The sequence below is a fragment of the Corvus hawaiiensis genome, chromosome 3 (genome assembly GCF_020740725.1).
Source record: "Corvus hawaiiensis isolate bCorHaw1 chromosome 3, bCorHaw1.pri.cur, whole genome shotgun sequence".
NCBI lineage: Eukaryota > Metazoa > Chordata > Aves > Passeriformes > Corvidae > Corvus > Corvus hawaiiensis.
The window spans coordinates 35,753,654-35,767,070 of record NC_063215.1 but is presented as its reverse complement, the minus strand read 5'-3'; the positions used below and the strand labels follow the sequence as shown (position 1 = coordinate 35,767,070).

Below are 13,417 nucleotides of genomic sequence, written 5' to 3'. Positions count from 1 at the left end.
TAAAAATCTTGGAGAGAGATAAATGATGACTCCATTTTATAAAATACAATCTAAAAGTGATTAGAAGCATGGCAAATCATTTCACTATCTTTTAAGAGAGACTGTGGCCACATAAGAGTCAGTTGTAATCGGAAGCAAAAGGCCACTGAAGGTTCAAGGGGCAACATCATTCAATTAAAAGAGGGTTTCTTAAAAAAAAAAAAAAAAAAAAAAGAAAAAGAGGCAACCAAAAAAACCCCCAAAACCCATAAAGAACAAAATCAGGAAGGTATCAATTAGCTAGAAAGAATAAGGATAGGATCCTGAATAAAGGATGCTGGAGGCCTAATTGACAAGGTGAATGTGAGCCAGCAGTGGGCTTCTTTGGTGAATCAGGCCAGCCACATTTAGGACCATATCAGCAAAAGTACTGTCAGCAAATCAAGGGAAGTAATTAGTCCCCTCTGCTCTGCAGTTTTAGGTCCACAACCAGAATATTGTATCCAATTTTGGATTCATTAGTACAAAAGAAACACTGATGTACTGAGTAAGTACAATGGAAAGTCACTACAGGTGCTCCTGACAGAAGAAAAGCTCAGAGAGTTGGATTTACTCAGTTTAAAAGAATGCTACAAGTTGTGGAGCAGGTGAAGATGTCTTTATTGGTGTCTGTGAGCTCCCACTAGGCCGCTGAAAAGATGGAGGTATGCTCAGCAACCCACAGTGAAAGAACACAAGGCAACCAACACAAGCTGCAGCAATGGAAATTCTGATTAAATAACACTGCAAACAAACAAGCTGTACAGAGAAGTCGTGGTAACTTCATCCTTGGAGATATTCAAAATTAAGACAAATATGATCCTGAGTGACATGACCTAGCTTTAAAGTAAAATCTAACTTTGAAATCAGCCCTGCTTTGAGCAGTGCCCTGCAACTGTCACTTCCAACCTAATTTATTCTATGATGTTCCTCAAGTTTCTTCAGCTGGAAAACAAGGATTTCAGGGCATGTCACTTAACACACCTCACAGAGCCATGGTTGCATAGAGCAAAATGGTCAAAGTTAAAAGAGAAATAGCTGCTGGCTGGTTTCTTTTATTTCTTTAATAAACAATTCTAAGAACTTAACAGTGACAGTAAAATACATGATGGGTATTAAACCAAGGCACATAAATTGGGTGAGAGAAGAATTTACATATGCCTGATACTTAACCAAAATGGTAAATTCTTTTCAATCCAGTTTTTACTTCATTGTACTCTTGAAGTGCATTACAAACTGTAGTTGATTAGCTCTTTCTTAGGCCCTGATTCTGAAGTAATTTATACATGTGTAATATTAAATATGGGTAAAAACCCTTAAGAACCAAGAAATTTTACAATTATAAGTTATTTTGATTACCCAAGTTTCACATACATTGTGATATCTAAATCTAATCAAAGGCTTGTAGTGTGTTCAACATAGACTTAGAAATCACATTTCTCTTTTCCACACAAGAAGTATTTTTCCAAGATGCTGCAAAACCTGGTCAGTTACCTTTTTGTTTTCCCATTCTTTGATAGTGCTGCTGTGTCCAGCAGGAAGCTGCAGGATACCATCTGTACCAGCAGAGAGCAACGGAGGCTGAACTTTACTAAGGATCTTTGAGCAGAGTCTGAGAGAATCAGTAAGCTCAGACAAGTGCAAAGTAGGAAGATGGCTCGTCAACGCAGAAATCATCCTGAGCAACAGCTGAGGCAAGTGCTCTGTCTGTATTTCAATGTAAGTCTCCTAGCAAAGTAATAATAAACTTGTTAACTGTAACACTAAATTCCACCCTGAAAGTTATTTTCTATAATAGAGGTACCTATCTACGTAACTGTTCTAAACATATAGAACATAGAAAAAGGAAAATTAATATCTTAATATCCAAGAATAAGAAATACATGCTTTTCTAAAAAATATTTACAAAATTAACTTTAAAGTTGGGTAACAAACAAATAGAAATATATTTAGCTCTTTTTCAAACTAGTACATATTGTTCATTACACAACAAATACATTAAAAAACCTCACAAGAAGGCTGAAGAACGCTACTATTACTTTATTAATATTAAGATAAAAGTTTAAGAAGGGAAGATAAATGAGTTATTAAGAACTAAAGGAAGAACAGGCTGATTGCCATACCTGACACAGCACTCTCATACTTCTAGTAGGCTTTGAAATGAGAAAGCAAAGAATTGAGGAAAGACAGCTATAGAAAAAACAGTTCCAACAGTCTTTGCTACATTAAGCAATGACAACAGAAAAAGAAGATACATCTTATCATGACATTTAAAAGATCCTTAAAAGAAAACTGCACATTTAAACTAGCATATCAAACTACAAAAGACTATACTTGCAATGAACACACAGAAAAGAAAATAAGGACAAAGTAAAATTTTCAGGTATAAGCATCATAAACCCACTTCAATTATGTCCAACCAGTCTATCAAGAATCATACAATGAACCAAAACCTTCTTTTAATGTTGTCCACCAATTTATGTCAAATGTCCACCAATTTATGTCAATATATTTTCAGAAGAAGCAATTAATAAAGTATATAGAATATTTCTGCAGGCTATAAATATACAGCATCCTGGTATTAATAAAGAATAAAGCAATTCTTACCAAAGAAACAATATCCAACAAAAAATCCACTAACAAGCAGAAATTTGTCAGAGGTAACTCTGATTGCTCACTATCACTTCCAGGCCCAGTTTGAAGTCTGGCATGTAAAGTCCTCCTGCAAAATTCAAACGGGGTTTCATAATATTTTCCCCTCCTCCTTATATTGACCATGTTTCTGTAACTTAATGCAAAGTTGTATATATTGGGAATAATCACTACAAACCAATAAGTAATCTCTCATTTTACTGTTAAGTAGCTCATTTGGCCCCTAGCCATTCTTTCAGAAAAAGCAGCAACCAGCCTCTCAGTGTAAAATAAACAGTCTTCATTTGTAAAATAAGGAAATTCAAGCTACAGAAAATTGAGCATGGAACTTAGATAATACAGCAGCTCATGGGGGGGGGGGGGAGAGGAAATCAAACAAAAACAAATTCTCCAGGTTTATTTATAAGGCAATTTTGTATCCATGTTGACAGTAACACTACTTATATGTAGTGAAATACTCACCTGCATGTTAGGTGGCTGCAGATGACTTTCCTTACTTTAGTGATTCAGCCCAACACACAAAAATCAAGTCACAGACATCTAGATCAACCTCTCACACTGAGCAGGACTGCTAAAAACACTAGACAAATTCATCCACAGTTTTGTCTAGCAGAGTTCTGGAAATCTCACAAGAAAGCTCCACAGCCTTCCTGGCTTCCACTGTTGCACCTCTTCCACTGCTGCACAATGTTCTTAGCAAAGTTTTTCTCAAAGTCCAACCTGACCACTTGAGTGAGCACTTGTTGCTGTCCTTTGTTTTCCATCAGCTGTTATAAAAAGTATAGCTGTATGAACTTTGCAAATGCCCTTCAGGAAATCAAAGGGTGCCATTCAATTTCCCTCTTTGCCAGGCTAAATCAAACTCACCTACCTCAACCTTCAGTGCAGTGTCCTATGACTGACCAGCTTAGCAGTTTCTCTACTAGAGTCTCTTCAGTTTCTCAACACTTCTCAGGTGGAGTGCCCAAAGCTGGACACAATAATCCACATCTTAGAAACACTAAGTGAAAGGAAAAATAACTTCCTTTCACCTGCTGCCCATAGTCCTCACAACATAGCCCAAGACACAGTTTTCTTTAGTTATGACAGCACACTGTTGGCTCATAGACAAATTTGTGTCCAAGTATCTTAATATTTTATCAAGTAACTCTATAAGCAACATAAAAAATTTCTACAAATTTCATTTGAAATCTCTGTATCATCTACCCCTTGCCACAGCAAAAACCTCTACTCTTCTGTGGACCCTTCATCCGTTTCTCTCCTGTTAATATTTTCAATTTTCCCTGATTTACGGTTTACTATTTTCTCCTGTAGCCCTCCTTGTCATCTACAGGATGATGATGATCTACACCCTTCTTTTTCCCTAAAAGAGCAGGAAAAATTACAACACATTGGGTTTCTGGCAAATCTGTCAGTTTTACCAAAAGCGATTTGTACAATGAGTAATCCTGTGCTGGCCAGACAGAACAAAAGCCAGCTTTGAGATCACTCTGGGGTCCTCCCCTTCAGTAGAGGCGGTAATTCTATCTCTTGATTTAACCCAGACGATGAGTTTGTGAGGACTCATATTGCTAAGACACCTAATCACACCAGATTAAAATCAGCCAAAAGATTGATGTTAGAGGGATGGGAGGAAAAAAGGACTTACAGGCTAAATGATCTCATGAGACTGACATCTTTGAAGAAAAGAGTATATAAAACAAAAATTAACTTCAGCTTTACACATACAGAGGTTAAATATTATCACCTACCTACAACACTCTTCAAACCAACGAGCAATGTAATCCCACATATAATAAGGCTCAAAGGAATTGAAAAGAAGATTGGCAGTTTTAATCAATTCTGCTGTTTTCTTGTTTTCTCTCAGTTTGCTGAAAGAAAATAAAAAGAACGTTTTATATTTTTACACTTATTTTTGAAGTTATATAACTACACATCACTGTGAGTTTACCCACTGTCAAGTAATACTGACAAATTACCCTCCTCTCATCCCTGCAACTAGTTGTTGCTTAAGGGCTCAGTATACTTGCAGGCTGCTCATTCCAATGTCTTTTCACAGTTGCTAGGTTTCTCCTCTATTCTTTCTTTAATATTTGTCTTTTAACCACATTTTTAATAGATCTGTTTTGTCATAATTGTTCCTACAGTTGTTTCCTCCCCTCTCCAGCATTGAACACCCCTCTCCTCTCCACCTTTCAAAATATTAAATTCAAATCTTGAAACTATATATCCCACTCCCCAGCTCTCTTGTAGCAGTCTTCATTTTTATACTACAAGAAAACTCATCAGTCTATTTTGTTTTTGAGGAACACAGATATAAAGAATATCACAATCAATCAAACAAGCATTTTTGTCATGGATAAATAATAAAACATACGCTAAATATTAGAAAAATAAAAATAATAAAGCCAACTACTTCACACCTTTGCACTGAACACAGAAAGTTGAAACTAATGTCAATAGATCCTGTGCCATGAAGAAAACACGTCACAGTCCCACAGGCTTCAAAGTCATGGTTCCAGCAACAAAGGTGTATTATTTAATACAAAATACATTATACTCATTATTTACCTGCTTAGCTGTGTGTGGTCTTTGTTGAAAGATGGTTCTGTCTGAAGCTCCAGTTCCGCTTTGCACTGTGTATATAGTGTCCGAAACACTTCAATCAATACATCCTCTAGGATGGCAGGGCCTAGGGGGAAATACCAGCAGTCACACTGCTGCATTACAGCATTGCTGACAGTCCACTGCTGCAAGCTATTGAAATCATTAGCTAGCTTTGGCCACTGAAACACAAAATTCCTTCTAGTCCAATCTCATAAACTACCCAAATGTCAGGAAGTTTGGTTTGCTTGCATTCCAGAAACACTGAGACAATTGTAGTGCCTGGGAGTACACAAAGCACAAGAAGGGTTCTTTTGCCCACATATAGTGGCAGCTGGATACAAACACACCAAATTCAAAAGCTATGCAGTCACAGCAGTACAGACCATGCTCAAGCCAACAGACCCTTTTTATTAGCTCAACTCAGTAACATGTAAATGTGACTTCATGGATTTTTGGTCAGAGGTAATTTTCAGTCAAACATTTTGAAATACTCACCTGTAAGCTATCTCATGCTGTTAGCGTATGGACAATCCACTCAAATATTTAAATACAAATACAAGAATAAATATTTTGAGCATCTTCCTTCATTTTAATTTGAGGCAGGTTTTTTTTGTTCAGGATATAGTCTGCAGAGTACTTTTTGAAGGTATTTTTGAGAGTGTGGAACTGCAGCCCAGAAAGCCAATTGCGCCCTGGGCTCCATTGAAAGAGGTGTGGCCAGCAGGCCAAGGGAGGTGATTCTGACCTTCTGTTTTGCCCTTGTGAAACCCCACCTGGAGTACTGCATCCATCTCTGGGATGCCCAACACAGGGACATGGAGCTGCTAAAGCAAATTCAGAGGAGGGCCACAAAAATTATAAGTAGGCTGGAACATCTCTCCTATGAAGACAGGCTGAGATAATTGGGCTTGTTCAGCCTGAAGAAGAGAAGGCATCAGAGAGACCTCATTGCAGTCTTTCAGTACTTACAGGGGGCTTATGAAAAAAGAGGCAGAGAGATTTTTTTATACAGGCAGATGGTAATAGGACAAGGGGGAACAGCTTTAGACTAAAAGAAGAGAGATTAAGGTTGGATGCTAGGGAAAAATTCTTTACCCAGAGGGTAATGAGGCACTGGCACAGGCTGCCCAGAGAAGCTGTGGATGTTCCATCCCTGGCAGTATTCAAGGCCAGGCTGGATGGGGCTTTGAGTAATCTGGTCTAGTGGGAGGTGTCCCTGCCCACGGTAGGGGTGTTGGAACTGGATGGTCTGTAAGGTCCCTTCCAATACAAAACATTCTATGATTCTATAAAATAGCTCCTCCTTTGGATTTGAGCTAAATCTCAATTTTGAAGAAAAAACCCCCAAATTATTTTTAAAGGAATTTAAAAAGTAATCCTGCTTGATATATCACTTACTTTTTTATGTGTTTCCTAGCCTCACTGAGCTCCCTTCAGTAAGAGTACGCTCACAGAGTTAACCAAAAATCCTATTAGCTTATTCCATCTCATTTTGCGGCAAGAATCCTCAAAGCTTTGCTGCTTCATGAAATCTTAACATACACATTGCCTCTGAACATTTAAACTGATCCCCAGAAATCATAAATTACAAGAAAGATAGCAAATTTCTGACAAATATTTTGTTCTTTGTAGTTCTTCTGTCCTAACCAATTATTTTCTTTAATTATTGTATTTTTATGCTTTTATTATCCCACCCTCAAATCTGATAATGGATTAAAAAACTTATTTTGATTTTTTTCAGTCACCTTCAAAACTGTATTCCAAAGAAAAAGACAAGATATCCAAGTCTTAACTGTAAATACTTTTGTCCCATGGTTCTCAGCACTCATCTGCTAAAGAGGGCATTTAAACACTTTAAATAGGCGAAAGAAAAATTAAAAAGAAACACCAAAAAGAAATCCCAACAAACCACCAACAAAACCAAAAAAATACTTGCTTCCTCTGTATAAGTTCTTCTGAAAAAAAATTAACTGTTTTCTTGTTAATATCTATCACCTCTGTGTGTATATTAGAAGAAAGAACAGGTTATTCCCAAAAGCAATAGCTGAGATTTATAATAGTAAAAGTCATTATTTGATGAAAGAAATGAAAAAGATCCAATCTGCATTTTTTCCAACACACAGTTAGTTCTCTCTATGACTTTAACTTACTGCTTCCTGTGTAGAAAGTAGAAGAAATGGCATTTGGTAAAAGGTAAATCTGATTAATGCCTTTAATTAAATACAAAGCATAGATACAGCTTGGAAGATCTAAGAAATCTGGCTAACCTGCCAGTACCAAGCATATAACTTTTTCAATTTGATCAATAAGAGAGAAAAATTTTCAAAGCAAAATCACATGAAACAAATTAAAAAGAGTAATACGAAAATTACCTAGTTCAGGCTTATCCAGCAAACTGATAAGAATTCGAAAAGGCTTTAAGTCTTGCATTAATGTGCTTTCTTCTCCCTGTCCATTAATTTGTAATATTCCAACCATTGCCTACAAAGAGCAAAAACATATCAGGAAAACAAAAAGAAAGCTAGAAAGCAATAAAAGCTGCACATAAAGGGCAAATTCTCAGTAGTGGAGACCACTATTTCATCTCACTGCAGCTCAGTCTACCACGATTAAGTTCTCTCAACCTTGCCTATGAGAACATTTCTATGGAACAGAACTTGATAACTTGTATTTATTTAAAATCAAAATAAAGTATTATAAACAGATAACTCAATATTTCTTAAGAATAAAAGAGAAGACATGAGCATTAGTGAAGAAATTATTTGAGAAGATAAAGCAGGTAGATATTAAGAGCTTAATAAAATGCAATCTGTCCTATGATATACTCACTTATGTGGATGAAAACTTTCTTGACTAAATAGCAATGACAACTTCGAAACAAATGGGAAAACTGAGTTTCTATACCAAAGCAGGCTAGGGAATGAACTGCAGAATTAAAAAAAGCCCCATGAGACAACCACAGATTTTGCTTAGTTTTCTCTCTGGCTGACTTGACTGTCTGATCTAGTTTGTTTCTTTCACAGTTTTAAAAAAAGGAGGACAAAGAAGAAAAAAGAAGAGAGATAAGAAAGAATAGAGTAATGAAAATCAGTTTGTCCCTGCTATCTGCTACAAACCAAGTATTATCAGCAAGTATCTTAAAAGAAAAATCTTCTGTACTTTCATATGTCTTTAGAAGGCCAGAATTTTCAGTACATTGTATCTGTGAATAAGATATAAGCTGACTGGATAAAACAGAACACAGAGAGACTGCTAGAGAAGAAGGCAGAAAGGAGCAATGCTTCTAAAGTCTTTCAAGAGACAGCAGAAGGTTTCAGAAGGCGTATGCAATTTTTATTATGTATAGGCAAGGCACTGATTCTAATGTCCATACTCTTTTCAGACAGAAAAGCTTTATTGACACTGATTAAGCTAGAAAGATAGACATATTTAAAAAGACCATAACCATTAACCATGACTAAATGTTGCTGAAAGCTCACCAAATGTTTTTTATATAAGGTACAGGTGAAACTGTAGCTCATTGAGGCCCCTCCTTTACATTTGAATAATTTCTTAATCATCTGCTGCGGAAGGCAGAAGGGTGATAAGAGTAGGGTGAGAGACTGCCAACAAGGTCCTTGCTGCTGTGATACTGGAATTCTGAGGTCTCCTCCTCATCAGTAGAACAGCAGATCTCACAACTTTCAGATAAAACTGAAGGTGCAAGCTCTGTGCTGGATGTCAGCTTTAAATTGGGATGAGCTGAATATTCCTGTGTCAGCTACTACTGTTAGAATTGCCACTCTCATTCCCATACATAGCATCACAGTTCTGAGTCAGTATCAGAAAAATCCTGACCTTATCAATTTGCCTTAATTATAAAATGTCTTCCCAACTTCAAGATCAGACTCACAGCAGTTTAAAAGACATCTGTATTTCAATTACTTTGAGAAAAGCAGCACAGTTCTTAGAACCAGTGATCTCAGATCACACAGCAATGCTTTAAGGGTAAACTAGTTTAACTGCCAATTTTCTCAACTATTCCTGGCTGCCAACAGAAAGCACAAGATGCTCCCTTTGCCTAGAGGGGAGAAAGATCCTTTTTACACAGACTTTGAGTGCCATCTGATAAATTTTTTCTGATTCTCGAGACACAGAGGACTTTTCGTATCTACAGAAGAGAATTCTTCAATCCGGCTTCATGAAAGAACAGGTTCCAGTGTGCTGGGTTCATCATCAAATAACATCCATGTATGCTTCACTGATTGTGGAAAAGGAGAGGGAGAAATCTAATGTTTGTTCTGTTCGTTCAGTTATTCTAGAGAAACATATTATTCCGTGTCTTCATTTTTCCACTGAGAAAGTTTTAGAAGCATAGGACACAATAGCACAAAAAGACACGATTACATGGTCACATTGCATTGGCAAGTCAAAAGATAAAGATACAGCAACTTTGATCAGGATCTGTTTATAAACATATATGCCCCAATAAAACACTGTATAGCTACCTGGACTAACATCTCCTTAGAGAAGGTGTTGAAATAGTACGTGGCATGCTCCTCAGGATTGCTGTGCCTTGTACTTCTGGGTCCTACAAGGGCACCATTGTTATCAAAACCTTCAAGCAAACAAAGGACAAACCAGATAAATATTTGCAATTTAATAGAATATATTGCCAATTCTTTAAACTAGGAATCAACACATTAGGATTGATAACTTACCAAGATGAAGTCCAAGTCATGTTGGCAAGCAAAAGATGATTTTATAGAGTTTAATACAGGAAACTAAGTTATACTTTCACACAAGCAGTTCGTACACAAATCAGAAAACTTAGTTTTATGCAATATTATCAACCAATTACTTCTTGTACAAAAGAAATACAAATGCTGCAAAACACACAATCCTAGAGAATCTTTAAAAAAACCCAAGCTGTCACATAAAAATATTTTAATATTAATGAGAACACAAAATTCAGTGTTTTAAATATAAAGAGATGATCATCAAAACACACTGACATGACTAAGGCACTTAGGCAGAATGTCAGTCACACTACAAAAAGTAAATGTTTTTTTTATTCAAAATTACATTAAGGAGATGGACCTTTGTATTTTAAGTTTCTTTTCTTTGCCCAGTAAGTTTTTTATTGTTGGCTTAAGGAAGAAAAAAAAAAATCAGTTGGTTAACAATGGTTAAGAAAACCTGATTTAAGGAGATGTATGTGATTTCTATTCATAGAGAATGCTAATAGGTCACTCCTAGCTGAAAAGCAACAGGAAGGAATAGCAAACACCAGAATTAAATAATGTCATAACAGAACAACAATTCAGAGAGTCTTCCAACATAACTGATCTCCATCTGCAATGTTTTATATTAGGAATAGAATATCATGATAGTAGGAAAGCAGTAAAACATCCAAAGAAAAAAGAGCAAAATTCCTATATTGTCAGAAAGTTTGTCCAAATATATAGCAAATAGAGGCAGCTGCTGTTCACAATACAGGACCAGGAACAATCACTGTAAAAGTATTCTCTGAAGATGTATTACTTTCAGTGGAGACTATGTTCATGAAATGGCTGTAAAAGAAGGTACCACAACTAAAAAAGCAGCATGATATTTTAAACAGATAAAATACCTTTTTCAATAATAGCAAAAGACATATCTAAACCATGAAATTTAGATGAAACGAGTGCAGTGTTTAATCTGTTAAGAAACTATTTCTTCCCCAAATTGGAAAGTGCAGGTATGGAGCAGAACATTGCATTTCATTGTCTTTCTTTAAAAGATGAATCATTTGCAAGTCAGTGATTTGAGAAATGATTAACTAAAGAAGCCAGGATTTTCTCATATTTAACTTCTAAACCCCTGAAGCTCCTACAACAACACAACCAACCCTCCCATGCAAAACACTGTTGCTGACTTCTTCCCTCCCTTCATAATTTCAGTTCTCTCTCAGGGCCCTTTGCTACCCTCATCCTTTCTCCCCAGTCACCCACAAGCTACCTGCCTCTGACATCTTAGCTATCAGCTGGGAAAGATGCAAGAGCTGCTGGGAAGGGTTCTGGGTGGCCCAAGAAGCACATATGTACTTGCTGGTGAGCTGGGAAGTCAAACAAAAACGGTAACAGCAGACTGCAAAACAAATCAAGTAGAGAAGCCACTTCATGTCTCTCCATTCAGTCTCCAGTTCCTGGGACACACTTAGGAACTTCCATGATTTTGACTTCTCTCAAAATGGGTTTAAAAAGTAACTGATCAGATTCATGTGACCACAGGTTTCATTTCCTTAAAATAACAAGGCTGAATAAGAGTAATTTTTTTCTAAAATTTTCTCATTTCTGGTCTTCTAACTATTCCCTGAATAGTTAAGAGCCTTCTAATAGCTGTAATTCTTTGCTACCCTCTTGTGATTACATGCTGGTTTAGTATAAAACTTTAAATTTGTACTGTATTGATTTTATGTCATTTGGTACAATTATATTCCAAATTGCTCAATTTTTACTCCAGAAAGGTGTTGAAAAGTGATTGGTAATCTGTTAATTCAATTATACAAACATCTAATGAAGTTTAAAGTTTGCATACTCAAGCTGTAATATCAATGTTTTTCAACATTCTTTTCTTTTCATGTCTTCTATACTGTTGTGCTCTATCATTTGCACTCTATAATGCCTATTCTCTGTTCTCTTCATTCTATGTTTTTAGAGAAAAAGTTGTAGAGTGCCTATTTCCATGAGTCTACTACACCAGGCTCTACTGCTGAATATGGGCCATAATTGCTGCTATAGGAAAATGCACCAACAGTTTACGTGACAGGAATGAGCTCCAGTATGAATTCTTCATCTTCTATGTCCATGGAGAGAGAAAGTACCTTTCTTTCTTATGAAAGAAATTGAGTATTTCATTTTTCCAAGAATCTTTCTACACAATATTGCAAACACTGCTAAGGAAAATACAATCCTTCTTCCACTTCTAGTGACCAATGGAATGAAATACAAACCTACCTAGAAGCCATGCATATAGCCTTCGGTTGAGTGACATATCCCTGCGCAGCACTACATGAAGGGCTGCTGACAAAATTCTGATCATGTCTGGACGTGTTGCCTGAAGAAGTTAGAAATACAAATTTAACTATGAAAAGTAACACTTTTTCTATGCTAGCAGATTAATGTTCATTAAAACCTAGCTAGTTTCATGTTTTGACATTTATGAATTCAGAACAGTACAAGGAAACACAATCTTGCTCTTAGGAAACCAAAATATGATTATTGTTTGGAACAGATACTATTTAATAACATGCACCCTTTAGGAACAGCAAAAATAACTGATTTGACTAACAGCTCCTTTTTGTTACAAGACATTTCATTTTACTATGAGGCAAAAGCTTTGGAAGAAAATTCAACTAAAATCCAGTTAAAAAAAAAGATTAAGTACTTTTTCAGTTTCTCACTACTTTAAATGCTTGTGTAAGCCTTAATATTGAAAAAATGCTGCAGTGATATTTTCAACATTTTAGTACCTAAACAGGGACACTCCAAATACTCCTACAGTAACTGATAAATGTGAATGAAGCACTTCCACAAGCAAGAACACAGTTCTCTTTTTACAGGTTTTCCCTTATTTCTAACAAGATGAGAATCAATCTTATATAAGTTTTCCTCCATTAATAACATAATTCATGGATCATTCTAAAACAGGAAGTAGCTAACAATAAATGCAGTCCAAAAAAAAATTACCTAGAAGTTGTAAGGTCTATTTCCCACTACTGCTAGGGCTAACTAGCAAATCAAAAACCATTTTCAATTCTCTAGTGTTCTGAATCTGTTGTGCTAAGAGGATTAACTTTTGCTGATTTTGAACACTGGGAATTGGAAAATTGTAAATGAACAGGTAATTTGCTTTCTCATCAAATTGGATCAAATTAAAAGCTTCTGCATAGACTAAACATCATAATTTGAGCTTACATACACAGAAGTTAAAGTTAACTTCAAAGTTAACACATCAAGTTAAAAAGCAGAAGAGCAGAGATCATGACATAAGAATAGCCAAACCTATCAGAGAAAACTCTTCCATGTGACTCTTGTTGGAATTTGGAGAAAATCATTAACAAAAACTAACCAAATACTGCTACTGGCTAAAGAAGTGGAGTACATTTAGGAACTGGTCG

General features: G+C 36.1%; 1 protein-coding gene across 8 annotated transcripts in view; it reads right to left on the bottom strand.

Moving 5' to 3' along the window:
• The window catches only part of DOP1A (DOP1 leucine zipper like protein A), a 60,649-nt gene that overhangs the window by 29,833 nt on the left and 17,399 nt on the right, over nucleotides 1–13,417 (bottom strand). For 3 of the 8 annotated variants that reach the window (XM_048296171.1, XM_048296174.1, XM_048296175.1), the window contains 8 exons: nucleotides 12,255–12,354; nucleotides 9,765–9,874; nucleotides 7,650–7,758; nucleotides 5,242–5,362; nucleotides 4,422–4,541; nucleotides 2,626–2,740; nucleotides 2,142–2,171; nucleotides 1,513–1,746 (listed from right to left, as the gene is read on the bottom strand). In XM_048296171.1, the coding sequence (XP_048152128.1) occupies nucleotides 1,513–1,746; nucleotides 2,142–2,171; nucleotides 2,626–2,740; nucleotides 4,422–4,541; nucleotides 5,242–5,362; nucleotides 7,650–7,758; nucleotides 9,765–9,874; nucleotides 12,255–12,354 (939 nt within the window). Of the gene's footprint in view, nucleotides 1–1,512; nucleotides 1,747–2,141; nucleotides 2,172–2,625; nucleotides 2,741–4,421; nucleotides 4,542–5,241; nucleotides 5,363–7,649; nucleotides 7,759–9,764; nucleotides 9,875–9,977; nucleotides 10,177–12,254; nucleotides 12,355–13,417 lie in introns of those variants that run through there. The other 5 variants (XM_048296172.1, XM_048296178.1, XM_048296173.1 and 2 more) reach the window with 3 other exon arrangements.